At 57.4% G+C, this 27,367-nt stretch overlaps 1 protein-coding gene and 1 pseudogene across 11 annotated transcripts; both read left to right on the plus strand.

The window, feature by feature from the left end:
- Nucleotides 1–569: 569 nt before the first annotated feature.
- Nucleotides 570–24,222, plus strand: MYO1C (myosin IC). Of its 11 annotated transcripts, none has more exons than XM_081580110.1 (32): nt 570–881; nt 8,350–8,505; nt 8,633–8,748; nt 9,403–9,601; nt 9,682–9,762; nt 11,617–11,796; nt 11,885–11,983; nt 12,203–12,316; nt 12,400–12,471; nt 12,856–12,975; nt 13,087–13,169; nt 13,389–13,494; nt 13,611–13,691; nt 13,953–14,044; nt 15,428–15,522; nt 15,604–15,650; nt 15,767–15,847; nt 17,693–17,798; nt 17,892–18,009; nt 18,879–18,992; nt 19,068–19,144; nt 19,647–19,715; nt 19,812–19,896; nt 19,997–20,156; nt 20,434–20,517; nt 21,558–21,651; nt 21,750–21,805; nt 21,924–22,059; nt 22,140–22,210; nt 22,300–22,397; nt 22,471–22,570; nt 22,964–24,222. In XM_081580110.1, exons 1-32 carry the CDS (start codon nt 807–809, stop codon nt 22,988–22,990), a joined length of 3,192 nt encoding a protein of 1,063 aa, XP_081436236.1. In that variant the 5' UTR covers nt 570–806; the 3' UTR covers nt 22,991–24,222. The 11 variants fall into 11 exon arrangements, 5 of the variants coding, with proteins under 5 accessions (XP_081436236.1, XP_081436238.1, XP_081436239.1 ...); XR_014079560.1 differs by having other exon boundaries at nt 591–881; nt 19,997–20,160; XR_014079563.1 differs by lacking the exon at nt 570–881 and adding an exon at nt 1,722–1,883 and having other exon boundaries at nt 19,997–20,160.
- Nucleotides 23,624–27,237, plus strand: LOC145540404 (geranylgeranyl transferase type-2 subunit beta pseudogene; annotated as a pseudogene).
- The last annotated feature ends 130 nt before the right edge of the window (nt 27,238–27,367 follow it).

The following is a 27,367-nucleotide window of genomic DNA, read 5'->3' on the forward strand; positions in this document are numbered from 1 at the left end:
GTCAGCTGTGATTTAGCAACAATAAAGATAGAAAAACAGGAACATTTGTGGGTGGGAAGCACTGAGGGTGCTATGGAAAAGTAGGGAGCAAACAAGACTAAGGTTCCCCACGGCCAGCCAAGCAACCCAGGGACCAACGTCTCAAGCACTTGAGGCTCCAGAGGAGGGTAGGATAGGGGCCTCCTCACAGTGCTCTCCTGCCTCTCCAGCCAACTCCCTCTGCCCAACATGGCCAGTCCCCAGCAGCCCTGGCCTCTCAAACTCCAGCGGCTCACCTGCTGCTCCGGGAGGCAGGCAAGCTGGGGGGACATGCAGAAGGTGCAGTGCCTAATGATGGCTCCTCTTGGCTCATGGCAGGATGTAAATTCTGATTTGGGGAGTGGTCACTGTGGGCTCTAGCTGACATTGGTGAGAGGGCACCAGGAGAGGCCCGGTCATAGAGCTGCTGGGAAGAACGGCCTCCTACCCTTTGACCTGGAGCCCAAGGTCCCCCAGGGGTGGCTGCATCAGCTCCTCTGGTTACCTGGGACAACAGGCATTTCCTCCATCCCTCAGCCCCTCCTCTTCCTGCCCCAACCCGGCTGGGCCAAGAGGCCTCCCAATCAGACCTGGGCTGCTCCAGCTGTGTCCTGAGGCACTGGACCAGACCCATCCCCTGGGGCTGGAGTTGAAGCTGAACCAAGTGGCCATCCCAGCGTGAGACCAAATTCCTAGTTCCGGGCAAAGCCAGAGCCAGCGGGCAGGCAGGCAGGCGGGCTTTTGCTCCGAGGTCCCGGGGCTCGGCACGCTGGCTATCTACAGGCAGAATGGCGCTGCAAGTGGAGCTGATACCTACCGGGGAGATCATCCGTGTGGTTCACCCCCACAGGCCCTGCAAGCTTGTAAGTTGGGATGCTCTGGGCTGGGAGGAGGGTGGCAGTGACTCCCCAGTGCCCAGAATTCCCCCTCAAGCAAACTCCTTGGGGAAGAGGTGAGCAGTGGGGAAGCATTCCGGTCCTTGGTAGGACGTGAAGGGACCCGACAAGAAGGGGTAAATGGAAGGAAGGGGGATGGGTTTAAGCCCACCGGGGGCAGAGTGTTTCAAAGCGGGGATCTGGGTTTGACTCGCTTCTCCTCCAGCTCCCTGATCCTCAGTGGGCCAGGCTATGAACTGGGTTAACAACACGGAGGTGACAGGGCCGCTCCGAGATCTAAGGAACAGTGCATGTAAAGCTCCAGGTGCATATGGTACAGGCTCAGTTAATACCGCCGGCTTTCCCGTCTGGCTTGAAAAACTGACACTGGCCAGCTCAGAGCAGTAGTGAGAGTGGGGAAGGAGGGTGAAGGGAGTCAGGCAGTCGCAAATGGGGAAGAACTGATTTGGCCTGGCATGCAGGGCTGGGTCGGGTTTGCAAAGGCGCCCTAGGGTGAGAAAGGAGAAACGTGTAAGACACCCCGCCACCTAGCACTGCAGCGAGTGGGCCAGGTCTTCGGCAGAGGAGGGTGCGTGCGTGCATGTGTGTGTGTGTGTGAACGACTGTGACGCGCCTCGTCCCGGGGAACGGGCTGCGGAATGTGCTGCATCAAGCCCCCCGCGGACACGGACGCGGGCCGGGGCCGGAGCCCGGCCAAGGCCGACCGGGGCGGGGCCGGAGGGTGCGCGCGCGCGCCGGGGCCTGGGCCCTGCCTGGGATGACGACAGGCAGCGGCTCGGCCCCGGGCGGGCCCTGGGCGGGGAGAGCGTGCCGGGGCCGCCGACTCCGGAGCCGGCCACGCCGCCTAGCCTGGCCCCCGCCCGCGCACCCGAGAAGCCGAGAAGGTGGGTACACAGGGCGCGAGGCGGGCCTCAGCTGCGTGGCCTGGGGGAGCGGGGTGCTCCACTCGCGAGCAGGATGGAGAAGAGGGTAAGCGGCCGGGCGACGACCCAATCCCGGAGCTACCGTGCGGAAGGCGAGGGTCGCCGGCCCAGGGATCGCGGGGGCTGCGGGTCGGCTCGGCACGGCCGCTGCGGGGTTCCCAGGACCCGGTGGCGCCGGAACTCGGCCTGTTGGAGACTTAGATTCTTTGCGGGTAACGTGAGGGCGGTGAGGAGCGGCTGGGGCCGCGGGACTCAGGCACCCCGCGCGCCCTTTGGGGCCCTGGGGCAGCCTGCTCTGCCTCCGGGTTCCGGAGAAGCCGTCCGGGCCCCGCCCCTTCCCGTTCCCCGCCTCCAGGCCCTGGCGCGCGAGTGGCTCCTGCGTGTGTGCGGCGGCTGGGGGGCTCCGAGATGAATGAGAGAATGAATGGCTGGCCCACGGCCTATTCAACGCCCGGCACGCTCCGGCCTTCTGCTCACACTCCCGGGCTCTGTGATTCATTCATTCACGCAGGCGTCCGCGAGCAGTGTTTGAGCCCCCACTGCAGCGGGAGCAATCTCCTGGGAGAGACGTACTAGAAAACCTTCGATTAGAGCGGAATACGACAAGGAGGGGGCTATGTGTTGCGGGGAGTCAGGAAGGGGTTCTGGAGGAAGTGATACCTGAGCCGAGTCTTCAAGGATGACTAAGAGTCAGTCAGGTGGGGAGGGGGTTGGGTGCGAGGGCCAAGGAAGCTGCAGGTGCAAAGGCGAGAAGCTTAGATCCGGGCGGCTGGTGGCAGGGGCGCGCGCGGAGTGCCTTTTGGCTGTGTGGGGTGGTGAGGGAGCCGTGAGGAGAGAAGGCACTGGAGAGGGTACCCCTGTGGCCACATAGGCACTCAGCAGCAGTGGTAAACTGAGGACAGAGAGGGCGGCTGAAGTCCACAAACAGTGGCCTGGCAAGAAGCAGTGGGTGTGCTTGGCATACGGAAGGGTAAACCTTCACTCTCTTAACATGAGACGTTAATTGATCGGATTTGCATTTGTAAATACCACAGGAGGCTGCAGGAAAATGAATTGGAGGAAGGCAGGGATGCCAGTTTGAAGGTTGCTTGCCTCGTCCAGGGGCAGAGGCAGAGCAGCGATGGAGGAACAAAGTGTGGAGAGGGTGTTGGCAGGTGGTGACTCCTCTGTGTGAGGAGTGGAGGGAGGAGGGCAGGCCTTTTGATGCCCGGCAGTGACAACTAGCTGGAGGTGCCTGTCTCCCCTCAACAGACAGGATATTGAACCAGGAGGACAGGTTAGGGGGCAAGGTGCTTTGTTTACTTCTACTGGACCCCCAGGTAGAGGCATCTGGCAGGGAAAAGGCCCATGGTTCTGAAGCCAGAGTGTAAACCTTTGACTGGGGTCCAGTGAGATATCAGGTAGAACCCCTAAGTCCTCGTCTTTCCTTTTCATTCCCCCTTACAACAGTTCCCTTGAGTCTGAAACAGTCCTAGGTGGGGCAACTGGGCCCAGACTTAAGATATGTTTGATTAAAAACAGAAAAGTGGAGCACCTGTTCTGTGCCCAGCGTGTGCTGGGGGTAAGATAGGCTATGGTTCTTTCTGCTGCCCCAACAGGCCGGGAGGCTACCCCCAGTGGAAATCAGTTTCTAGCAGCAATCTGGGGGTCCTCAGAACACCCTCTCCAGACCTCCATAGCCCTGGGCTGAAGGAACCCTTGAAGCTGCTCACTACCCTCCCAGAGGACAGGCTTGGGGGCACCTGGCTCATACTGGGTAACAGGGGCTGAATAACCCAGGTCTGCTGGGCCTGCCGATCCCCGCTTTTAGGGGAGACCCCTCTCCAGGTGGAAAGAGACCTAGAGGCAGCCTTGGGAAAGAAGTCCTGGGTCATTCAGGTGTGGGGCATGGCTGCATCCTAGCCTGCAGCCAGCCCCTAGGTTCAGGGCCATGCTGGGGACTCAAAGATCATGGCCCACTCCCTAGCTGCTATTCCCAAGGCCTACATGTCAGTACTCACACAACACAGCCGAAGGTGGATACTAGGCACTGCAGTCACAGGTTCACTAAGGAAGGTCACAGCCTGGCAGGTAGCAGGTTAACCTGACAGAGAAGCTGGGAAATCTGCCAGGGCTAGGCAGGCGTCTCCCTGTCAGGCAGCCCTGCAGGAATAGACAGTGGTAGACTTTCCAGTTCCAATCCCACCCTTTCTTTTACTAGTCCTGGGATCTTGAACACGACGTTCGTCTGCTGAGCCTCAGTTTTCCCGTCTGTAGAATGGGGGTAATAATCCAGACCTCAAGGCTCGGCTCGAGGGCATTGAAGGTAGTGCCAGAAGACAGTGATCTGAACGCAGGAAGCGCCTGGCGCTGCAGCCCTGGTGTCTCTCACACCCTCGGTCCACCCCCACCTCCCCCACCCTCGCCTTTCTAACTCCTCTCCCCCCGGGGCGGGAGCTTCCGTCTAGCGGGGCAGGATGGCCGGTTGCACTGGCCAGGGGCTGCGGTCTCGCCTGGCCTGCTTAGCTGCTTAGCCGCCCCCTTCTTCCGCCACCGAGTGGCGGCTGTGGGGGTGTCGGCGGGCATCCCGGGAATGCGGCTCGGCGGCTCGGGCGGGGGCGGCCGGCCAAACCCCTCGGTGAGCGGATTCCCCTCATTCCAGCCGCTAGACACGGCGGCGAGGCCACGCCCCCTTTCCCGCCTGGCCACGCCCCCTTTCCAGCCCCTCCCCTCGGGCCCCCGCGCCGCGGCCAGCCTCGCCAACCTGGTGCTTACACGGCCCCCAGAGCCGTGCTCCCGGTGGGCACCGGCTTGACCCCCTTCCTCCCGTCCCCCAAGTACCTCCCCACTCCGGCTGAGCGGTAGGCTGAGTCCTCTCCGCGTTCTTTCTCCTTTCTGCATTTTCACCCTGGGGACCTCGTGGAGGGGGCCTCCCCCCGCCCAAAGCCCGAAGCTGGTGGCATTTAAGGCCCACCCCCGCCCTTCCGCTCTCACCCATCTCCCAGCTGCGCGCGGTGGCGCTCGGTCCCTCCAGAGGGCCCCATCTCCCAGCTGGCGCCCCCCTCCGCGGGGTGCCCCTGGCTCTGGCCGGGCTGTTGTTTTCAAAGTAATGAGCCTTCCCCAAGAGGCTGCAGCCCGCACCTGCCGCCACCTCACTCCCTCCCCGGGAAGCCTAAGTCCAAGAGTGTCGGGCAGGCTAGGGCTTTGGGTCCTAACCCTGCCTTCTGCCCCCTAGGACAAAGTCAGCATCTGCATTATTGCACCTCTGGTTCTTTATCTGTCAGGTGCAGTGGAGGTAAAGTTGGAGAGCTCTTTCTAACTGGCCGAGGGACATGCCTCAGGGGCTTTCCCTGCTAGATAACAAGTGTGACCTGTCTGACCCAGGACCTGGCTCTGTATGTCTGCTCCCACAGGCTTCCCAGGTGACGCTAGTGGTAAAGGACCCGCCTGCCAATGCAGGAGACATTAGAGATGCGGGTTCGATCCCTAGGTGGGGAAGATCCTCTGGAGGAGGGCACGACAACCCACTCCAGTATTCTTGGCTGGAGAATCTCATGGACAGAGGAGCCTGGTGGGCTACACAGTCCCTAGGGTCGCAGAGTCAGGCATTACTGAAGTGGACTTAGCATTGCACTGAAGGTCTGCTCCAAGCCTATGCAGAGAGTGTCTGGCCAGAGAGGGAAGTGATATTTACTGAGGACCTGGGAGGTGCCTGGGCACCTTATCTTAGGCTTCTCAACAGCCCTTTGAGATAGGGGTTAGTCTCATTTCAAGGCTCTAGGAGAGGTTCCCAGAAGTGAGGTGACCTGCTGGCAGTCATACCGCTTGTGAGAAGTAGCCCGGCCTTCAGGAAGCACTAGCCATCACATCGGGCTTCCCTGGTGGCTCAGACAGTAAAGTATCTGTCTGCAGTGCGAGAGACCTGTGTTGGATCGCTGGGTTGGGAAGATTCCCTGGAGGCGGGCATGGCAACCCACTCCAGTAGTTTTGTCTGGAGAATCCCCATGGACAGAGGAGCCTGGAGGGCTACCGTCCATGGGGTCGCAAAGAATCCGACACGATTAAGTGACTAAGCACAGCCTTTACACCCACACCTGCGCTGGGATCCAAGCTAGAGTTGTCCCGCAGGCTGCTGCCCACTGCCCACCTAGAGCTCAGTGAGGATGGGGCTGCCGGAGGCTGGTTTGGGTAGCTGGAGGGTGTCCGGGGCATAAAGTATGGAAGGATCCAGAGAGACCAGAGAGGGAGTCCCCCCACCCAACAGAAGAAGAGACGCGAGGAGCCCCTGGGCACGGAGGCCCTAGTCAGGGCGTCCGGGGTAGTGGGGAAGTGGGGAAGGGGAATGCTGGAAGTCGGGCCGTGGATTTCCCAGATGGAAAGCTGTGCCCTCCGTGGAGGCCCTGCACAACGACGCTGGGCACAGGCGCCCTGAGGCCGTTCCCCTCCCTGGGGCGCGCGTTCTGTGAACCCAAGATTTTCTTGGGACTTAAAGACGTGGGACCCACCCTCCAGAGAGTGTACGGGGTGGGGGGTGGACAGTGTCCCCGCACGGAGGCTCCGCCTGCCTGGGCACGCCGGCCGTATTTGGACATTTCATTCTATTTTTAACTTTCCCGGGACTCGAGGTTGGGGTGAGGGTGGGAGGGAAATCCTGCTTCCTCCGGGACCCACGGGCCTCTCTGCCTAGAGAGCTGAGTCCCCAGCCTGGCCTAGTGCGCAGTGTAGACACGAGCCCGGAAGTGAGTTCCGGGCCGGTGTAGACGCGGCGGCCGCGCGGGTTCCGGGCCCCACCCCTGGGAGAACCGACGACGTCCCTCCTGGAAAACCTGACTCAGGCGGAGCCCCTGCCCGCCCGGGAGCCCCGCCCCCGCCCTGTCCCCACCCACGCAGCGAGATTTCCCCCCGCCCCCCGACTTAGCCCCTGCCCCACCCCTACCAACTGGAGAGGGACCCCGGAGTCCGAGCCCCGAGCGAGGCGGGGGCGCCCGGGGAGTCCCACGCCTCCGAGCCTAGCGGAGGCGGAACGGGGGGCGGGCCGGCCCCTCCCTCGTGACGCCGCCGCCGCCGCCGATCCCCGGGCCGAGAGCACGGGCCGCGGAGCCGGGCACCGGGCCGACCGGGCAGGATGCGCTACCGGGCGTCGGTGAGCGGGGGATGTGGGGCAGGGCCGGGGGAGGGGTCCCAGGCGTCCCTGCCGGCCTCGCGGCGCCGCCTCGGCCCCGCCAGGAAGCGGGCGCGGCCCAGGAATTTCGGGTGGAAAAACGTCCCGGAAAGTTGCAGGAGAGTGGAGGCCGAGGCCGGGAGGGCCGCGAGGCGCTCGGACCCGGGTCGGGCTAATAGCTCCCAGGGAAGGCTGAGAGCGCCCAGACCCGCCACCCAGAGGACAAGGGGGCGGGGGCTTGGGTCAGATTTGGCAGCAGCTTCGGGACAGAATTAGAAGGGTGGGGGGGAGGGCGTCGAGGGGCAGGCCTAGAAGAGGCAGGGCCACGGCCAGACCCAAAGGGGTGCCCCCCTCCTGAGATCTGGGTGGTCTGCAGTTGAAGGAGACCTGGTGACCTCTTTGGGGATCTCCACCCCCTCTTACCCCTGCGGCCAGCTTGCTCTTTCTTCCCTGACCCTTGACACTCTTGGTGTCAATTTCCTAGAGCTCTCAGATCGTTTTGAAGAGTGTAGTGAGGGGTGAGGGTCTTGTTGAGCCTGTGCTTCTTCCCACCCTCTGATGGGCTCCAGCTGCCAGCTGGGTTTTCCCTGGTAAAACCCCTGCTCCCTTGAGACTTCTCAGAACTCCCAGTGGAGGAGGGTGTCTGGGGAGCCTGGCAGCTGGCAGAGAGGGTGTGGTTCCGCTCTGGGAGGGAGGGCCCCCTTCTGGGGTGAGTGGTGAGCCCAGCTGGGATGTGAGGTTCCCCCCCCCCCCCCGCCTCGCCCCAGCCCTGAGAATCTCTCTCCTGGGGCCTGGGGCGGCCTCTTGCTGGGTCCCTAGACCCTCTCCCCCTAGAGATTTTGGTGAGTGAGAAGGGGAGAGACAGCCCCATCCTGCTTGTAGAATTCACTCCGAGTGATTTATCCTGCAAAGCACCTGTCACATGTGGCCTCACCTGGTCTACCTCAACTCCTCCTCCTTGGGACGCTTTCCAGAGAGAGGAGGGGTTTTGTCCAAGGTCAACAGAGCATTCTTTTCTTTTATTCTCATGACATCCCCCCCCACCCCTAACTTTCTCTACACAAAACCAGCCTTCCTGGATTCAGTGGCTTTGGCCACACGTCCTCTGGGGCCTCTGTGTTCCAGTGGCCTGTGTTCAGCTCCCATGTGCCCCAGATGGTCTTTCTTCTGGGACCCATGTCCTCAGTGTCCCATGTGCCAGCTTTCTGCCACGCGGGCCCTCTCTACACAGCCTGGTACCCCTGTTTCCCAGGTGTTCCCTGTGTTCACATGTCCTGGTTGCCCCCTCAGTCCTCTAGGCTGTGGCGAAGGGGAGAAGAGGCCTTCGCTTACCCTGCCGCCTCTGACTCTCTCCCGTGGCCCATCCCTGCAGGCTCTGGGCAGTGACGGGGTGCGAGTCACCATGGAGAGCGCACTGACCGCCCGTGACCGGGTGGGGGTACAGGACTTCGTGCTGCTGGAGAACTTCACCAGCGAGGCTGCCTTCATCGAGAACCTGCGGCGGCGCTTCCGGGAGAACCTGATCTACGTGAGGCTGGGAGGGTGTGGGGAGGTGGAGGGGGCCTGGGGCCACAGATGCAGAGATGCAGGGAGGAGGGGGGAGCGGCTCCGGGGCCTCTGGGAGAAACTTCTGAGCCTCCTCCTCCGACTCCCAGACCTACATTGGCCCCGTGCTGGTCTCTGTCAACCCCTACCGGGACCTGCAGATCTACAGCCGACAGCACATGGAGCGTTATCGAGGCGTCAGCTTCTACGAGGTTCCACCTCACCTGTGAGTGACCCCCCCCGCCCCCCAGCATCACCACCTGAGATGATTCCACCCAACTTCCCACTTGGGATGAATCACAATTCACATCTCTGAGGACTACCCAGTCCTCACCCAAGGTGAATTTCTCTATCCCATCAGGATCCCCCTAGCCTCCACCCCAGCTCACACCCAGGACTATTTTTTTGGCCCTGCTGTGTGGCTTGCAGGATTTTAGTTCCCTGACCGGGAATCGAACCCGTGCCCCTTGCAATGGAAGTATGGAGCCCTAACCCCTGAACCACCAGGGAGTTCCCACGCCTGTGACTTATTCTCCCAACACTACCTGGACATGGCCCTCCCACCTTAGTGACTCTGACCTGCACCTCTGAAGGACCTCCCAGCCTATGAGTGACCTCAGTCTTCACCTGAATGACTTCCAATCTCCTCACCCATGAGTGATCCCCTCAATTTTCCATCAGAATATGACTCTCATTCTCAACTGTGAAGGATCTCTCTTGACCCACATCCTGGAGGGGTCACCTGTCCTCAAGGGTACACCCCCTGGTGAACCCCACCAGACATAGGAATGCCCGCCCCCAGTGCTTCCTGTGAGATTCCCAGCCCCTACAGCCACTCGAGCCCCCTGCCTCCTAAGCTCCTGATGGGCCTCTGCCACAGGTTCGCGGTGGCCGACACTGTGTACCGGGCATTGCGCACAGAGCGCCGGGACCAGGCAGTGATGATCTCTGGGGAAAGCGGGGCAGGCAAGACCGAGGCCACCAAGCGGCTGCTGCAGTTCTATGCTGAGACCTGCCCAGCCCCCGAGCGGGGTGGTGCTGTGCGGGACCGGCTGCTGCAGAGCAACCCCGTGCTGGAGGTGAGGGGGCAGCAGCCCCTGGGGGTGGGAGGGGCAGGGAGAGGCTACCAGGCACCCCTCACACCCCTGCCCTTTTCTAGGCCTTTGGCAACGCAAAGACCCTCCGGAACGATAACTCCAGCAGGTTTGGGAAGTACATGGACGTGCAGTTTGACTTCAAGGTACCCATGAGCGGGGCGGGGCAGGGGGAATGGGATACCCTTGTGGCAGGCACCCACTGGCTTGGGTCTTTGGCACCAGCAAACATTTATTGAGTACCTTCTGTGTGCCAGGCACTGTTGCAAGTGCTAGTGGCACAGAAGTGAAACAAAGCAGACAGAAATCCTGCCTCCAGGGAGATAAAGAATCTGCCTACAATGCAGGAGACCCGGCTTCGATCCCTGGGTTGGGAAGATCCCCTGGAGAAGGGAATGGCAACCCACTCCAGTATTCTCGCCTGGAGAATCCAATGGACAGAGGAGCCTGGCAGGCTATATAGTCCATGGAAGTCACAAAGAGCGGACATGACTGAGCGACTAGCAGGGAGATAGTCCACAGAAAAATGTAAATTAGCCAACACATGTCACAACAAAAAAGAAAATGAGGCAAGGGGAGGGGGCATTGGCTGTTTGAAATAATGCAGATACAGTGGCCAAGGAGAAGGTGGCCTTTGGTAAAGCCTTGATGGAGACAGAGGAATGAGTTGTGCATATACCTGAGAGGGTCCAGGCAGAGGGCACCACCAGTGCAGAGGTGCGGATGAACAAGACGCTGGATGTGTCCACAGACAGCAAGGAGGCCAGAATAGCTGGAGAAGAGAGCAAGGGGCCAAGGGATGGAAGAGGAGGCTCGATGGTGTGGGTCCTTTTGGGTCTTTGTAGAACTTTTTTAAAACTCTTGAGTGGAAGGGAGTCTAGAGAGTTTTTTGGGATTTTTTTGTTTGTTTGTTTGTGTGGTCATGTCCGCACAGCCTGCAGGATTTTAGTTCCCCAACCAAGGATTGAACCCATGTCCCCTGCAGTTGAAGTGCAGAGTCTTAACCACTGAACCACCAGGAAAATTCCTGAAAGTTTGAACCATATATATATATTTTTTTTTTTTTTTTTTTAATTTTTTGGCCAGGCCTGACGGCATGTGGGATCTTAGTTTCCCAAAGGTATTGAACCCATGTCCCCTGCAGTGGAAGTACACTGAAGTGCCAGGGAAGTCCCAAAAGTTTGAAAGAGAAGTGTGTTATGACCTCAATTTCCTCTTAAAGTGATCACTCTGGCTGCTTTGTTGAGAATAAATGGTAGAGACCGAGGCCGAGCAAGGAAATGAGTTAGGAAGCTGATGACTATTAAATCTGGGTGACGGGTGATGGTGGCTGGGCCCAGTCTAGTGGCTGTGGCTGGATTCTGGATATTCTGCAGGTTAGGGTGGCAGGATTGGCTATCTGATTGGACATGAGGTGTGAGAGACAGGGAGGCTCCCAGGAGGACCGCAGACTTCTTGGTCTGAACACCTGGAAGGGTGAGCAGAATGGGAAGAGGGAGCTGGTTTGAGGAGCAGAGACCAGGACTTGAATTTCAGGCCTGTTGAGTTTGAGATGCTTATGGGACATCCAGGTGTGAGCTACTGGGTAGAAAGGACATGCATGCATGTGTGCTAAGTCGCTTCAGTCATGTCCGACTCTTTGCAACCCTGTGGACTGTAGCCCACCAGACTCCTCTGTCCATAGAATTCTCCAGTCAAGAATACTGGAGCGAGTTGCCATGCCCTTCTCCAGGGGATCTTCCTGACCCAGGGATCAATCCCACGTCTCTTGCATTGGCAGGAGGGTTCTTTACCACTCATGCCACCCGGGAAGCCCAAGAAAGGGCTTAGCATCATTTCATAGAGGAAGAAATGGGGGCCAGGAGGAGTGATGTACCTGAGCCCACGCAGCCAGAGCTGAAATTCATACTCTGGAGGGCCAGGGGGGGCGGTGGGGAAGGGGAAGATGGGCTGTGTCCGCAGTCCCCCTGAGCAGTCACTGCATCCTGCCCGGCCCACAGGGCGCCCCCGTGGGTGGCCACATCCTCAGTTACCTCCTGGAGAAGTCCCGGGTGGTGCACCAGAATCACGGGGAGAGGAACTTCCATATCTTCTACCAGCTGCTGGAGGGGGGCGAGGAGGAGACGCTGCGCAGGCTGGGCCTGGAACGGAACCCCCAGAGCTACCTGTACCTGGTAAAGGTGAGTAGAGGCAGGCAGGCGAGGGGCCAGGTGCCACCAAGGGAGCCCCCCCAGCCAGGGCTGTAACCCCGCTCTGCCCATGCCACAGGGCCAGTGCGCCAAAGTCTCCTCCATCAACGACAAGAGTGATTGGAAGGTGGTCAGGAAGGCTCTGACTGTCATCGACTTCACCGAGGACGAGGTGGAGGTGAGACCTCTGTCGGGGACCCGCCCTTTCCTCCTGTCACCCCGTGAAAACCCCGGTCTACCTTTACAACCTGCTTCTACTATAGCCACCTTCTCCTCTCACATGCCTTGCCCCCCACCGTTCCCAGCTCCTGCTGACCATCCACGTGTGCCCTCTCGGGGCTCTCAGACCCTCCCATAACCCCCACCTGTCCCTCCCTGTCCCCTCACCCCCACCCAGGACCTGCTAAGCATCGTGGCCAGCGTCCTGCATCTGGGCAACACCCACTTTGCCGCCAATGAAGAGAGCAATGCCCAGGTCACCAGTGAGAACCAGCTCAAGTACCTGACCAGGGTGAGGAGGCACGCAGAAGGCGAGGGCGGGGCAGCTGGCGGGGGGAACTGCACCCTCACCAGACCCACCCCCTCCCTTGGCAGCTCCTTGGTGTGGAAGGCTCAACGTTGCGGGAAGCCCTGACCCACAGGAAGATCATCGCCAAGGGCGAAGAGGTGAGGCCAGGGGGTGGGGGGGGCAGGTCTTCCAAGGCAGCCCCCACTGCCATCATCCCCCATTGCCCTGGTCTGCTCAGCTGGTCCTCTTAGCAACAATGTTGGAAGCTTATAAGGCAGGTGGCTCAGAGAGGCACAGAGAGCTGGCCAAAGTCACACAGGAAGAGGGTGAGGCTGGAAGGAACTCACCTCCAGGAATGAGACCTCTTGTTTCTCTACCAGTTTCCCTCTGGTGGGGCCACTGTTTCCTCCCTTGGAGCACCCCCCCGGCCCAGCGCCAGGCTCAATGGGGGCAGGGAGGGCAGAGTGATCAGTTTCCTGAGTCGAAGGGGCCAGGAATGGAAGGGGACTCCATTCAGCTCCCATCTCACCGTCTGCCTGCAGCTCCTGAGCCCGCTCAACCTAGAACAGGCTGCGTATGCACGGGACGCCCTCGCCAAAGCTGTGTACAGTCGCACCTTTACCTGGCTGGTCGCGAAGATCAACAGGTCGCTGGCCTCCAAGGTGAGAGCTTGGCCCCTGCTACTCCCAAGGTGACAGGAAGGGCGGTCAAGGGAGGCCAGGGCTGAGAGCTGGCGAACGTGGGGACCCACACTCTTGGTCGGCTGGCCCTAGGATACTGAGAGCCCCAGCTGGAGGAGCACCACAGTCCTCGGGCTACTGGACATTTACGGCTTTGAAGTGTTTCAGCACAACAGGTCAGCGCCCCCCTGATTCTGCCTGTCTCTCCTCCCATTGTCTCCCCTGTCCTGGTCCCTCACCTCTGCCCCGGCCTCCTTCATTCCTGCCAGTGACTTCCCAGCCGCTTGGGTCCCACTCTGTGTTTCTTCCCTCGGCTGGTGCTGGGGCCTTGTTCTGCCCCTCCCCACCTTTCCTGGTCTGGCGCCTTACTGAGGTCGCCTCTGTCTCCCTCACAGCTTTGAGCAGTTCTGCATCAATTACTGCAATGAAAAGCTGCAGCAGCTCTTCATCGAGCTCACCCTCAAGTCGGAGCAGGAGGAGTACGAGGCCGAGGGCATCGCGGTGAGTGCAGGCCCACCCGCAGATGGCCCTACGTGCAGCCAAGATCCAGGCCTGGGTGTCCCCAGGGAAGGTGCCGTGACCCCACGGTGATGCCTCCCTCCCCTTGTGCCCTTCAGTGGGAGCCGGTCCAGTATTTCAACAACAAGATTATCTGTGACCTGGTGGAAGAGAAGTTCAAGGGCATCATCTCCATTTTGGTGAGCCATCCGCTCCTCCGGGGCCTCGGACTGGGGGCTGGGCGGGAGGACGTCACCCCTTTCCCCTCACTCTCCTGGCCTGTCTGCGGAGGGCTGGAGTCCTTGGAGCCTGACAGAACAGGGCTGTGTGTAGAGGGTGAGGGGAGGCACTGGACAGCCCTGGGACTGTCTGCGCCTCCTGTGGGGGCCCCTGAGTCCCTGTGCTCTCTGGTTCTTCCCCCCCACACACCCACCCCTCACCCTCTGCCACCACCTACCCAGGACGAGGAGTGTCTGCGTCCCGGGGAGGCCACGGATCTGACCTTCCTGGAGAAGCTGGAGGACACAGTCAAGCACCATCCACACTTCCTGACGTGAGTGGGGCTGGGGGCTGTCCTGGGCCAGAGTCTGAGGAAGCCTGGGAACCCCCTCACCCATAAAGTGCCAGCCACAAGGAGGTGACCGGAAGAGGTGCCAGTGAAGGCCAGGCACACAGAGCCACTTCCTCCTTAACCCGCTGGAGAATGAAACTTGCTAAGGTTTTTTTTTTTTTAGTCTCCTTACTTAGAAATTCCTTTTTATTTAAGGAATCCCCTAAAGCGGGATGAGGGGAGAAGAGAAACAAGCTCCACTGTCTTAGCTCTGCTTTGCATATTTTGATCGTATCACCTCCTCTAACTAGAAGCAACCCCCGGAGGAGGTTTTACTGAGGCTCACAGAGGTGCAGCCCTTTGGCGGAGGTTATCTCACATCAAGTCCAGAGCTGGACCTCAGGCCCAGGGCCACAGATTAGTTCCCTGACAAGGGATCGAACCTGACTCCCAGCGGTGAAAGCACAGAGTCCTAACCACTGTACCGCCAGGGAATTCCTGAGCAATTTTTTTTCTGGGGCGAGCAAGCGAGGAACCTGTTTGTTCTCATTCCCCATGGGCTGCAACAGGGGTCCCAGTAAAGCCTTGCCTGAAAAAAAAAAAAAGAAAAACACCTTTTTTTTCTGTTTGTAAAAAGAACATCCCTCCTCAGAGAAAAGTTGGAACGTGTGCAAAAGCCACTTGTAATCCTGTCACCCAGAGGTCACCACTGTTAATAATTTGAGACATTTTCTTCCTGCCTTTTTCTATATTTTTTTTTCTTTTTTGTGGTTGAGAGCTTATTGTATATAGGACTCAGGATAATGTTATGTCCTGAGTATCTTCCTGTATCATCAAACAGAAAACTTTCCTCAAAACACTTCCTCCGGCTGCTCTAACACAGACACACCACTGCTCTCACCCGGCCTCTCTGGGGCCTATCCAGCCTCTGGGTTTCTGCTGGGAAAACAGAATATCTACCCCTGGGCCTTAAATCTCTGCCTGGTCTCTCTGGTTAGTTGCTTGGAATTCTTTAAAAGTAGAAAATGAGCTAAAGGGTATAAACATGCTTAAGGCCTAAGTAGTCTCTTGGGGGCTGATTCCATTCTTAAAATGTAGCGGGCAGCACTCAGCTGAGCAGAGCCATGCAACAGCCAAAGGCAACACCAAATAGCCCTCCACCCTGCAAGCCCTGGCAGCCTGGCGGCTGAGGTCCCAGTCCTGGCGCTGTGTGACCCCGGACAAGGCCATCTACCTTTCTGAGCCTCTGTGGTGGCTTTTGTGTGGGAGGAGGCCCCGCCCGGCTGGTTTCCTACTGGATGCCTGGTTCCTCTCTTGAAGTCTGTTCGGCAGACAGGGGCATGGCTCAGGCCAGCCTCTGGCAACTTCCTCTCCCTGTCACCCTAGGCACAAGCTGGCTGACCAGCGGACCAGGAAATCTCTGGACCGCGGGGAGTTCCGCCTCCTGCACTATGCTGGGGAGGTGACCTACAACGTGACAGGTGAGGACCCTGGGGTTGTGTCCCCCTGGGTGGGCCGGGAGAGGGGCTCTGCCTCCCCTCACCTCTGCTCTCTCCCCTCAGGGTTTCTGGATAAAAACAATGACCTTCTGTTCCGGAACCTGAAGGAGGTGAGGAAGACCTCCAGAGAAAGGGCTGGGGGTCTGGGCTCTGAATGATCTCTGCCCCAGGAAGCTGACCAGCCTGTCCCTGTGCTTCCGCGGTGACCCCTGCCTTACCCTCACAGACCATGTGCAGCTCGGAGAATCCCATCCTGAGCCAGTGCTTCGACCGGAGCGAGCTCAGCGACAAGAAGCGGCCAGAGACGGTGTGAAGGCGGTGGGACCCCAGGGGGTGTGTGTGTGCACACGTGAGCGGGCCTGGTGCCTCCTTGAGCTGGGAGTTGGCAGTGTGTGTGTGAGTTCGTGTGTGTGCTGGTGCCTGGGTGCACATCTGTGTGTGTCTGGGAGGCTGCCCATGGGTGCATCTGTCCCTACTTTGATGGGTGTCTGGGTGTGCAACGTCTCTAAGTGTGGATGCACGTGTGTACACCTGTGTCTGTGTGGGTGCTTGCTGCATTCACTCCCCTGCAGCAGACACTTGTAGTGGACATTACTGGGCGCTTAGGATACAAAAATGAACACATGCTGTCCTAGAAATGTGCATGGGGTGCTAGGGAAACTTACAATAGGGAGCAGCAAATTGCCTGCGGAAGTAGAAGAGGGGAGGGGAGTCAGGGAAAGCTTCTTGGAGAAGGAAGCATCTGAGGTAACTTGGGAATGAGTAGATGCTTGTCAGACATATGGGAGGGCCCTGCAGAGCCCCACACAGGAACACAGTCCAAAAAAGACCAGGAAGTAGACCACAAAGTGCCATTTTCAAGGAGAGCAATGGGGGGGAAGGCAGATCTGGCCAGTGGTGCCAAAGGAGGGGAATGCTCCATGCAGTGAGCTGTGCACAGAGGTATGGCTGCCGGGCTTGGCAGGGGGAGGGTCAGGGCAGTCCCAGGACGAGCAAGGTCAGGGAGAGGCGGAAGCCAGGGAGCTGCAGGCCAAGACATGCTGACAGGGAGGCTGTAGAGGCAGAGTGTTGCCCAGAGTCTGACTCTCTGGAACCCTGTCCTCTATTCCCCAACCCCACCCCTTCCCTGATTGTTCTCAGCCCCACCCTCGTGAGGACACACCCACTCCTGTCCAGGCCTCTCCAGCAAACCAGAGATTCCATTGACCTCCTCCAAGGGACCTGCAGCTACTCCAGATCCCACTAGTCTGTGATGCACCCTGACTGTCCAGTGTCCCAGGCCTGCATCTTCTGTTTCCCTAACTCAGGGCAGGGACCACCCTCCACCCAGTCCTGAAGGACAAAAGCCTGGGCCGCATCCCTGATACCTCAGCCTCCCCCATTGCCCTCATCCTAACAACCACTGGATCTTGCCAGTTTCTGCTGCCTGGAAACCCCTTCCTTTCAGCCTCTCCCCGTAATCCTTACTCCAGTTCTAGTCCTCTGAGACAGTCAGCCTCCTCCCTGGTCTTCTGTCTTCCCACCTGTTCTTACCAACCACCCTCCCCCTATGTGCTGTAGAGGTACTCCAAAAGGCAGATCTGTTCCTGTCCCTCTCTCCCTCCAGATTCCTCTTCAGCTCCCTATTTCCTTCAGGATAAAGTTCAGTCTCCCTAATGTGGCTCCCGAGTCCTACCACAATCCTGCCTCTCTAATGCTCTTTTTCACTCCCCTCCTAGATCCTTGCATGTCTTGTAGCTCCCTGTGTACACCAAGCCTTTGCTCGCTCTGTTGCTCTGCCTGAATGCCATTCCTGCCTGTCTTCTTTCTGGCTGTCTCCTACTTGTCCTTTCATTCTCAGCTGAAGGGTTATTTCCTGAAGACCCTTCCTGCTACCCCCTATGCCATAGACAGAAAACTTGTAACATTTCACATGGAAATGCTGCCCCCATCTTCATCGGCTTCAGAAATCTGACCTTTGCAGATGCTGCAATAAAGTGTTGTAATTTAAAAAAAAAAGGGTCCACGAAAGGCAGGAGTAGTTGTGGGAACTGGTGTTTTGCCCCAGGGAGGGGTCTGTACGGGGTTCTGCCACAGGGAAGAGCATTTTCAGGGGTCAGTGGCCTCAGCCCAGCTGCCATCAACCTTCCTGTTGTTCATCTTGACTGACCAGGTGGCCACCCAATTCAAGATGAGCCTCCTGGAGCTGGTGGAGATCTTGAAGTCAAAGGAGCCTGCCTACGTCCGCTGCATCAAGCCCAATGACTCCAAGCAGCCTGGTAGGCCCTCTGCCCCATAGGCTGGTTGGGGCTGGGCCTCCCCTTCAGAGGCCGGCCAAAGCCCACTGACCACCGGGTAATCTCTCTCCCCAGGCCGTTTTGATGAAGTGCTGATCCGGCACCAGGTGAAGTACCTTGGGCTGATGGAGAACCTGCGCGTGCGCAGAGCTGGCTTTGCCTACCGCCGCAAATACGAGGCTTTCCTGCAGAGGTGGGGGCTGGGCCTGGCTCAGCACCAGGGGGAAGGGGTGGGAGGGTGGCAGCCTCCGAGATCCTGGGCAGGAGGACAGCCCTAAGCTGCGGTGGGATCCACGCCAGGGGCCCCTCCATGCTGCAAGCCTAATGTTAAGCTTGAGAGGGCAAAGACCAGCCCTCCCCACGGCCAGGCCCTGCCCTCACAGAGCAGCTGGTCAGAGGCGCAGTGAGGCACGCATTCACATACTTATCACCAGTGGAGACAGTAAAAGCCTGTGAAGGGGACAGAGTGTGCAGTCAGCTCAGAAAGCACCTTTGTGGTTATCTGGAGTCAGGGGTCTGAGGAGTCACCAGGCTTGTCTTTCTAGGCCTGTGACCTTAGGCAGATTTTCAGTTCACTTCAGTCACTCAGTCGTGTCTGACTCTTTGTGACCCCATGGACTGCAGCACTCCAGGCTCCCCTGTCCATCACCAACTCCTGGAGCTTACTCACATTCATGTCCATTGAGTCGGTTATGCCATCCAACCATCTCATCCTCTGTCATCCCCTTCTCCTCCTGCCTTCAATCTTTCCCAGCATCAGAGTCTTTTCCATTGAGTCAGTTTTTCGCATCAGGTGGCCAAAGTATTGGAGCTTCAGCTTCAGCATCAGTCCTTCCAGCGAATATTCAGGACTGATTTCCTTTAGGATGGACTGGTTGGATCTCAGATGAGAAACCTTAATTTTCTCATCTTTAAAGTAGGGGTAGTGACAGAGCCACCTCCCCGACTTTCTGTGACCTGAGAGCCCGTGGGACCAGGGAAGCTGGTCTGGGCTCTCAGAGAAGAGCACTGCTGGGCGCGAGGCGGGGGCGCTGGGTTCATCTCTGCGCCTCCTCCCACCAGGTACAAGTCACTGTGCCCAGAGACGTGGCCCGCGTGGGCAGGGCGGCCCCAGGATGGGGTGACTGTGCTGGTCAGGCACCTGGGCTACAAGCCTGAAGAGTACAAGATGGGCAGGTGAGTGGCGCCCATGCCTGGGGTTTGAGGGGTACCAGGGTGGCAACCAGGGGCTGACGACTGCTGCCCTCCCAGGACCAAGATCTTCATCCGCTTCCCCAAGACCCTGTTTGCCACAGAGGACGCCTTGGAGGTCCGGCGACAGAGCCTGGGTGAGGGAGAGGCCCCACCCACCCTGTCCAGTGGGTTCCATTCTGGGAAGCGGGAAAGAAATCGCTGCATTCGGGCTCCTTCTCCGGGACGTCCGCCATGTCCACATTGGGCTGCCCACCTTGTCTGCTCCCGGATACACACTCAGCATGTTCCCACATTGCTTTGCTTCCTCCCTCGCTCTTTCTTTTTTTTCTTTTGGCTGTTCTGGGTCTTTGTTGCAACGCACAGGCTTCTCTGGTTGCACAGCTCAAGCTTAGTTGCCCCACGGTCTGTGGGATCTTAGTTCCCCAACCAAGGATTGAACCCGCATTCCCTGCATTACAAGGCGAAGTCTTAACCACTAGACCAGCCTTTGCCCTTTCCTGTACTCTCCTTCACTTATTTATCCTCGCACTTGAAGCTGGTTCAGCCAGTCCTCTTACTCAGTGAGCTCTTAACAGGGCCAGGCCCCCAGCTGGGTCCCTTGCGCTCTGGCCAAGTGACTTTCTTTCCCGACCACAGCCACGAAGATCCAGGCCACCTGGAGGGGCTTTCACTGCCGGCAGAAATTCCTCCGGGTGAAGCGATCAGGTTTGCGCGCCCAGAGGTCTTCAGGACGGTTGGGGCTGGGGCTAGAGTGGGCCACCATGGGAGGAGATAGAAGTTAGCCATCTGTGGTCTCCACAGCCATCTGCATCCAGTCGTGGTGGCGAGGAACGCTGGGCCGGAGGAAGGCAGTCAAGAGGAAGTGGGCGGCACAGACCATCCGGCGGTGAGCACTGGGCGCCACGCAGAGGGTGCAGAGCAGAGTGTGGGGGCAGGTCTGCTACCAGGCTTCTCACCTCCACCCATGTTGGCCTCCCCGCCCCCAGGCTCATCCAGGGCTTCATCTTGCGCCACGCACCCCGTTGCCCCGAGAATGCCTTCTTCCTGGACCATGTGCGCACCTCGTTTTTGCTCAACCTGCGGCGGCAGCTGCCCCGGAATATTCTGGACACTTCTTGGCCCACGCCCCCACCTGCCCTGCATGAGGTCCGTGGGCTCTCCCTGCTGACTGGGGGACCACGAACTCACCCAGCGGAGGGACCTAATAACCATGTGACCTGAGGAGCCATCAGGGAAGGGAAGGGACTTGGAGCTGGGCCACGGAGAATGAGTTCTTTGCAAAGAAACAATTCAGGAATGGAAGGGTGGTCCAGGTTGAGGAGGTGTCACTTAGGCCAAGGCCCAACGGTGGGCACATTCCTGTTGTCTGCAGAGGGAAGGGAGCCAGGCTACCTGGGTGCCCTGACCTCCCTCTCGCCCACAGGCCTCAGAGCTGCTGCGGGAGCTGTGCCGGAAGAACATGGTGTGGAAATACTGCCGGAGCATCAGCCCTGAATGGAAGCAGCAGGTATGGGACTGGGAGGCAGGTACCAGGGGACTTGGGGGGGTGGGGGGTGGCGCTGGAAGAGAGCTGGCCTGGAGGACCTTTGCCCTGACTTACCGTGCAACCTTGAATGGATCCGGGCCCCTGTCTGGCCTCATGTATGAAGCAGAGACTGGAGTAGATTTTGCAAGGCAAATAGAGTTTATTTTCTAGAGCAGCTGCACTGGACTGGTCAAGGCTGCCCAGAGTCCTGTGTTGAAAAGGCTGCAGCATCGGTCTGATGGGATAGTTCCAGAGAGAGACATTGGTGACTGATGGGCCTTGTATTTGCCAACTCAGTTTTGGATGATGATGAAGGACCCACCCAGCAGAGTTAACCTGCAGTAGTTTTTTTAAGCATAATTTTATTTATTTTTGGCTATGCTAGGTCATCGTTGCTGTGCTCAGGATTTCTCTAATTGCAGTGAGTGGGGGCTACTCTCCAGTTGCAGTATACACAGCCTTCTCATCGCGGTGGCTTCTCTTGTTGCAGAGCACAGGCTCTAGGGCTTCAGTAGTTTTGGTTCCCGGGCTCTAGAGGACAGACTCAATAGCTATGGCACACCACGGGCTTAGTTGCTCCAAGGCATGTAGGATCTTCTCGGATCAGGGATTAAACTGATGTCCCCTGCATTGCAAGGCGGATTCTTAATCACAGGACCACCAGCGAAGCCCCACAGTAGTTCTGAGTATTAGTGTCAGCCAGCTTTAAGATCTCAGGCTAGAGCTGAATCTCAGGGGCTCCAGGGCCTGTGATGATGGGAATTACCCCCGAAGTGGGTCCTGGACCCTGACAGCACTGTCATGACCCTTCTGGAGAGGCCTCTGCCTCGGTTGGTGGGGATCAAGGTACAAGAGAGAAGGGGCTGAAGGGAAGTGTTGGTGGCAGGGCTTAGCCTTCTGCTGTTGGGGCCAGAGAGAGGGTGAGGGGGGCGGTCTCAGCTCCTGTCTCAGCAGTCTCCTGCTCTGCTGTGACAGCCCCACCTCTCTGACATCCCCCGCCCTCCCTGCTGTTGTCTCCTCAGCTGCAGCAAAAGGCCGTGGCGAGTGAGATCTTCAAGGGCAAGAAGGACAATTACCCCCAGAGTGTCCCCAGACTGTTCATCAGCACTCGGCTCGGTGAGCCTCCGACTCTCCAGTGCGCAAACCTTCCATCAGTAGCCTGGTCCCCTCTCTCCTCTGCTCACTCCCCCTTCGCTCCCCTGTCTGGTTTGCAGGTGCAGATGAGATCAACCCCAGAGTGCTGCAGGCCCTGGGCTCAGAGCCCATCCAGGTGAGACCCTGCTGGCGGCCCTCAGCCCCACATAGTTCAGCTGCCCGAGGGCTGCGTGGGCAGGGGTTGGGGCCTGGACAGGGGGTGAGGAGGCCCCTCACCCACCCTCTGTCCCCAGTATGCTGTGCCCGTCGTGAAGTATGACCGCAAGGGCTACAAGCCACGCTCCCGGCAGCTACTGCTGACACCCAATGCCGTGGTCATCGTGGAGGACGCCAAGGTCAAGCAGAGGATCGAGTACACCAACCTGACCGGTGAGCCTGAGTCCAGGTTGGGTCCAGAGAGGGGGCCCTGCTCTGCCCCTTGATCCCTGACCTCTGCCCTTTCCCCCCAGGAATCTCCGTCAGCAGCCTGAGCGACAGCCTCTTTGTGCTCCATGTGCAGCGTGAGGACAATAAGCAGAAGGTGCCCCTTGGGGACTGGGGAGGCGGGGAGGGGACGGGTCCTCTAAGTGCCGGGCAGGGCCTGACCCCTGTCTCTGTGTGGGCCCCCAGGGGGACGTGGTGCTGCAGAGTGACCACGTGATTGAGACCTTGACCAAGACGGCCCTCAGCGCTGACCGAGTGAACAACATCAACATCAACCAGGGCAGGTGAGGCGGGGAGGGCTGGTGAGCGGGCTGTGCGTGCCCAGGGGGCAGGCCTCATGCACCCGCTTCTCTCCAGCATCACGTTCGCAGGGGGGCCCGGCAGGGATGGCATCATTGACTTCACACCCGGCTCCGAGCTGCTCATCACCAAGGCCAAGAATGGGCACCTGGCTGTGGTGAGTGTGGGGCTGGGGCAGAGCCTCTGGGGGCCAGGCCTTCCTCGCTTGGCCGTCCTGGACAGAGCCTGGGCACCTCACTGTGGGTCTCGATCCAGAGGGCACCCTTCATCCCATTGCCCATTGAGGACCAGAGACCAATGCAGAGGGTCATAAAGAGGGCAGCATGGGGAGGTGGCAGGGGATATGCTGCTTGGGAAGAGAGGCCCACTCTCGTCGGGGCAAAGAGCCCTGTGGGAGTAGGACCTAAGGTCTGAGTCTCCAGCACCAAGGCCTCCGGACCTCCCTCCTCCCCTCCCTCCATGTAGTACCAGGTATCTAACTCACCAAGACAAGTGCCCGGAGCACCTCTGCTTCCTGCTCACCACTGGGCTTCTCCCCTGGTCCCCACAGGTGGCCCCACGGCTGAACTCGCGGTGATGAAGGCGCCCACTGGACCCCTCCCACCTCCCAGCGCTTCGCTCATCCCCTCCTCCCTTCCCAGCTACCAAAGACTCGAGCTTCCAGACAGGGACCCAGGGACACCTCGAAGCCCACCGACAAACTCCTGCCTCCTGCTCGGCCTTCTCTCGAGGGGGCAGCAGGGGTGCAGGAAGCTGCCCCAGGAGTGGGCCAGGCCGGGCCACAGCAATAGGAAAAGCCGGGGCCAGAGGCAGCTGCGCCAGCCCCACTGCCAATGCCAAATATTTGAGAGAAGGGAACTTTTGCTGAGGTTTTTCTCTGAGATTTTTTGATGCTTTATAGGAAACTATTTTTTAAAGAAGCCATCTTCCCACCCGCGCCCATCCCACCCCCCTGCCACCACCAAGACACACTGGATGTGTTTTCCCTGACTCAGCAGGGCAGGGACTGTCACTGAGAGGGTGGGCAATCTGGGCCCTGGTGCCCTCTTCCCTGCCCAGGCCCCCCTCTCCTCCCCGTTCCCTCGGCACCTTGTCTGTCTGTCTGCCTGTCCACCTGTAGCCCACTCCGACATTCCCCTTGGGGCTAAAACCACCCTTGCCTGCCTCTCCCCGTCCAGCCTTAAAAATGCCCTTCTAATATCAGCCCAGCATGAGGACATCCTGGAGTAAAGGCGGGACTCTCAGCTCGGAGGATTTGGATGACTGGGAGATCACCCAGTTGAGTCTTCTGGTGTGAGGGAGCAAGAGATAGAGGCCCAGAGAGGGGAAGGGACTTGTCCAAGGTGATCCAGCAGGTTGGGGCAAAACCAGACTGTCCTCAGCACACCTTACTGCCTCTCCCAGGAACTAGAGGCCCCGTGAAACAGGCTCATGTCTTAAGGGTGCATGTGGCTTCCTGACCAGCAATCAGCCTTGGGGGCCACCAGGTGGGAGGAGCGCTCCCACCTGAGTTCCATGCCTTAGGATGACAAACACCCTACCCGTATACTCTGGCCCCAGTTTAAAGATGCAGGGCCTTCACTGGCTCCTGACCCCTCTCCCTATCCTGGGAGCCTGGGGAAGGGGCTGGCCTTGGGAGGAGCTGCAGGGACATCACCTCTTTCAGCTGCTTCTCCCCCACCCCCACCCCCATCTCCCTAGAGGGCCAGGGGGCTGCCCAGCTGCCTCTGCCCTCCTGCGGGTCTCAGCCCACTGCTGACACTTCTGCAATCCAGAGAAACACTAAATAAAGCAATATGTGTTTGCCAACGTCGGTCTCCTTGTGAATGTTAGTAAAGGGAAGGACTTCCCTGGTGGTCCAGTGGTAAGGACTTCCCTTCCACTGCAGGGGGCATGGGTTCAATCCCTGGTCAGGGAACTAAGATACCACAGGCCACTTGATCCAAAAATAATAAAGGGAGAGGACCCCCTAGAAGGCAACCAGGGGTCTTGTATTACTCTTTTTTTTCCCCAAAGTTTTTATTTTGTATTGGGGAATAGCCAATTAACAATGTTGTGGTAGTTTCAAGTGAATAGCAAAGGGGCTCAGCCATATATATACATGTGTCCATTCTCCCCCAAACCTTCCTCCCATCCAGGCTGCCACGTAACACTGAGCAGAGTTCCAGAGTTCTATACACTGACTAGGTCCTTGTTGGTTATCCATTTTATTTATTTATCTTTGTTTTTGTTTTTCTTATTCTTTCTTGGTTATCCATTTTGAATAGAGCAGGGTGTACAGGACCTTTCTAAAGTCCCTAACTATCCTTTTAGGGGTCTTGTATTATTATAATTTTTGCCTTGTCCCCAGAAGGAGGCTGGGCTCCCTCCCCGGGGAAAAGGGCAGGAGTGGTCAGTAGCTGCAACGTGGCCTCGTTCTTTCACTGACCGTCCACGGAAGGGCCACTCAATCTGGTCCTTCCAGGGGGCAGGGGAGGGGGAAGCATCACATAGTGCCTGCAATGTGGCCCTTAGCCCAGCAGGCAGGGCTGGCAGATGAAACACAGCCCACTTGGGAAGTACAGGCATCAAGGGCACACTGGTGAGAAACTGACTCGGGGGTGAGGGTTGCAAACACTTCACAGAGAAGATGACGTTTGAGGTCATCCATCTCAAAGGATAGTTTATGAACTCCCCTGCAAATGACAAACCAAATGCAAAGTGGCTTGAGCAGAAAAGGACATCTATTAGTGTTAGCAACCTAACAGTTCCAGGGTAGGGCGGCTTCTAGGTGCTCACTCTCAGGAACGTGTCTGGCAGCTTCATTCTCAGGCCCATTCTCCCCTTCGGTGTGGTGGCAGCAGCAGCCATAGGCAGCCCCAGGCTTTGGTAATTCAGCCTTGGAAGCAGCAAGTATCTTTTTCTCAGTGATTTGAAAGTCTCAGAGGGGCTTCCCACGTAGCTCAATGGTAAAGAATCCGCCTGCCAATGCAGGAGACATGGGTTAATTGCCTGATCTAGGAAGATCCCACATGCTGCAAAGCAACTAAGCCCATGGCCACAACTACTGAGCCTGTGCCCTGGAGCCCGGGAGCCCATGTGCTGCAACTATAGAAAAGCCCGCGCAGCGACAAAGACCCAGCACTACCAAAAATAAATAAATAAAATTAAAATAAGAAAGTCTCAGAGCTGATTCTCAGTGGACCAGCTTGAACGAGGTGCTCTCCCCTGACCCAACGGGTGTAGTTAGGGAGCGGAGCTCATTCTGATATACGCCTACTGGACCTGGGTCATGTGCCTGTTCCCCCTCAAGACAGAAGCATGAACCACACCTGACCTCAAGGATAGAGACTAGGGAGCGATGATTTCCCTGACAATCAGAATGCTGCCTCCAGAAGAAAGTGAGTAAGTGTTAAAAGCTGCAATTACAGAGCTCCTCCTCAGGCTGTTTTCCCCAAAGGGAGGAGCCTTGTAGGTAGGAGGAATGGCACGTGCAGGGTTTAAAGGTCATGAGAGGTTTAATTAGGAGTCACACTACCTACTGAGGGGTTTAGATTCATCACCTGGGACAGAAGTTCCCAAAGAGCAAGATACCACACAACATAAGACTATTGCACATCATGCAAAATGCTGGGCTGGATGAAGCACAAGCTGGAATCAAGATTACCAGGAAAAATGTCAATAACCTCAGATATGCAGATGACACCACCCTTATGGCAGAAAGTGAAGAAGAACTAAAGAGCCTCTTGATGAAAGTGAAAGAGGAGAGGGACAATGTGGCTTAAAACTCAACATTAAAAAAACCAAGATCAGTGTTACGGCTCGAGTGGATGTGTTTTGTATTACTGTCTAGATGCATCAGTAGGAGAGTGGATAGGGGTACACTGCAAAGGATGTTATTATTAAGTCAGATGCACCTGACACCCTGTTACTGGAGAAGCAAGGAAATTATATTGCATCCTATGGCTCAAAGAAAGATGACTATGAATGTTGCGTGTCTGAGTATTTGAGAATGAGTGGCATCTATTGGGGTCTGACCGTAATGGATTTCATGGGACAACTACACTGCATGAATAGAGAAGAAATTCTGACATTTATTAACTCTTGTCAACACGAGTGTGGTGGAATAAGTGTTAGTATTGGACATGATCCTCATCTTTTATATACTCTTAGTGCTGTTCAGATACTCTCTATGATAGTATTAATGTTACTGACATAAATGAAGTTGTGGAATATGTTCAGAGTCTACAGAAAGAAGATGGTTCTTTTGCTGGAGATACTTGGGGAAAAACTGATACAAGATTCTCTTGTTGCGATGGCAACTTTGGCTCTATTGGGGAAGTTGTATGCTATTAACGTGGAAAAGGCAATTGAATTTGTTTTATCATATATGAACTTTGATGGTGGATTTGGTTGCAGGCCAGGTTCTGAATCCCATGCTGGGCAGGATTATTGTCTATTACTAGTCAGTTGCACCAAGTAAATTCTGATTTACTCGGTTGATGGTTTTGTGAACAACAGCTTCCATCAGGTGGACTCAATGGAAGGCCAGAGAAGTAACCAGACGTATGCTATTCATGGTGGGTGTTGACTTTCCTAAAGATAATTGGAAAGCTTCATTGGATTGATAGAGAAAAACTCTGCGGTTTCATCCTTGCATGTCAAGATGAGGAAACAGGAGGATTTGCAGATAGGCCAGGAGATACGGTAGATCCTTTTCATACATTGTTTGGAATTGCTGGATTGTCGCTTTTGCGAGAAGAACAGATTAAACCTGCTAGCCCTGTTTTTTGCATGCCTGAAGTATTTTGGAGAGTGAATGTTCAGCCTGAACTAGAGAGCTAGGTTAGATCCCTTGATGGAGAAGTTGGTTAATATAGTTTTTATTGTGTTTTAACATTTCAGTAGTTGAAGTGCTTAACAAACTTAATGAGTACCATGTTAATATTGTGTACATGAATTGTGTTAATTTTAA

The sequence above is a fragment of the Giraffa tippelskirchi genome, chromosome 3, assembly GCF_054371585.1.
Source record: "Giraffa tippelskirchi isolate mGirTip1 chromosome 3, T2T-mGirTip1v1.2.pri, whole genome shotgun sequence".
Taxonomy (NCBI): Eukaryota; Metazoa; Chordata; class Mammalia; order Artiodactyla; family Giraffidae; genus Giraffa; species Giraffa tippelskirchi.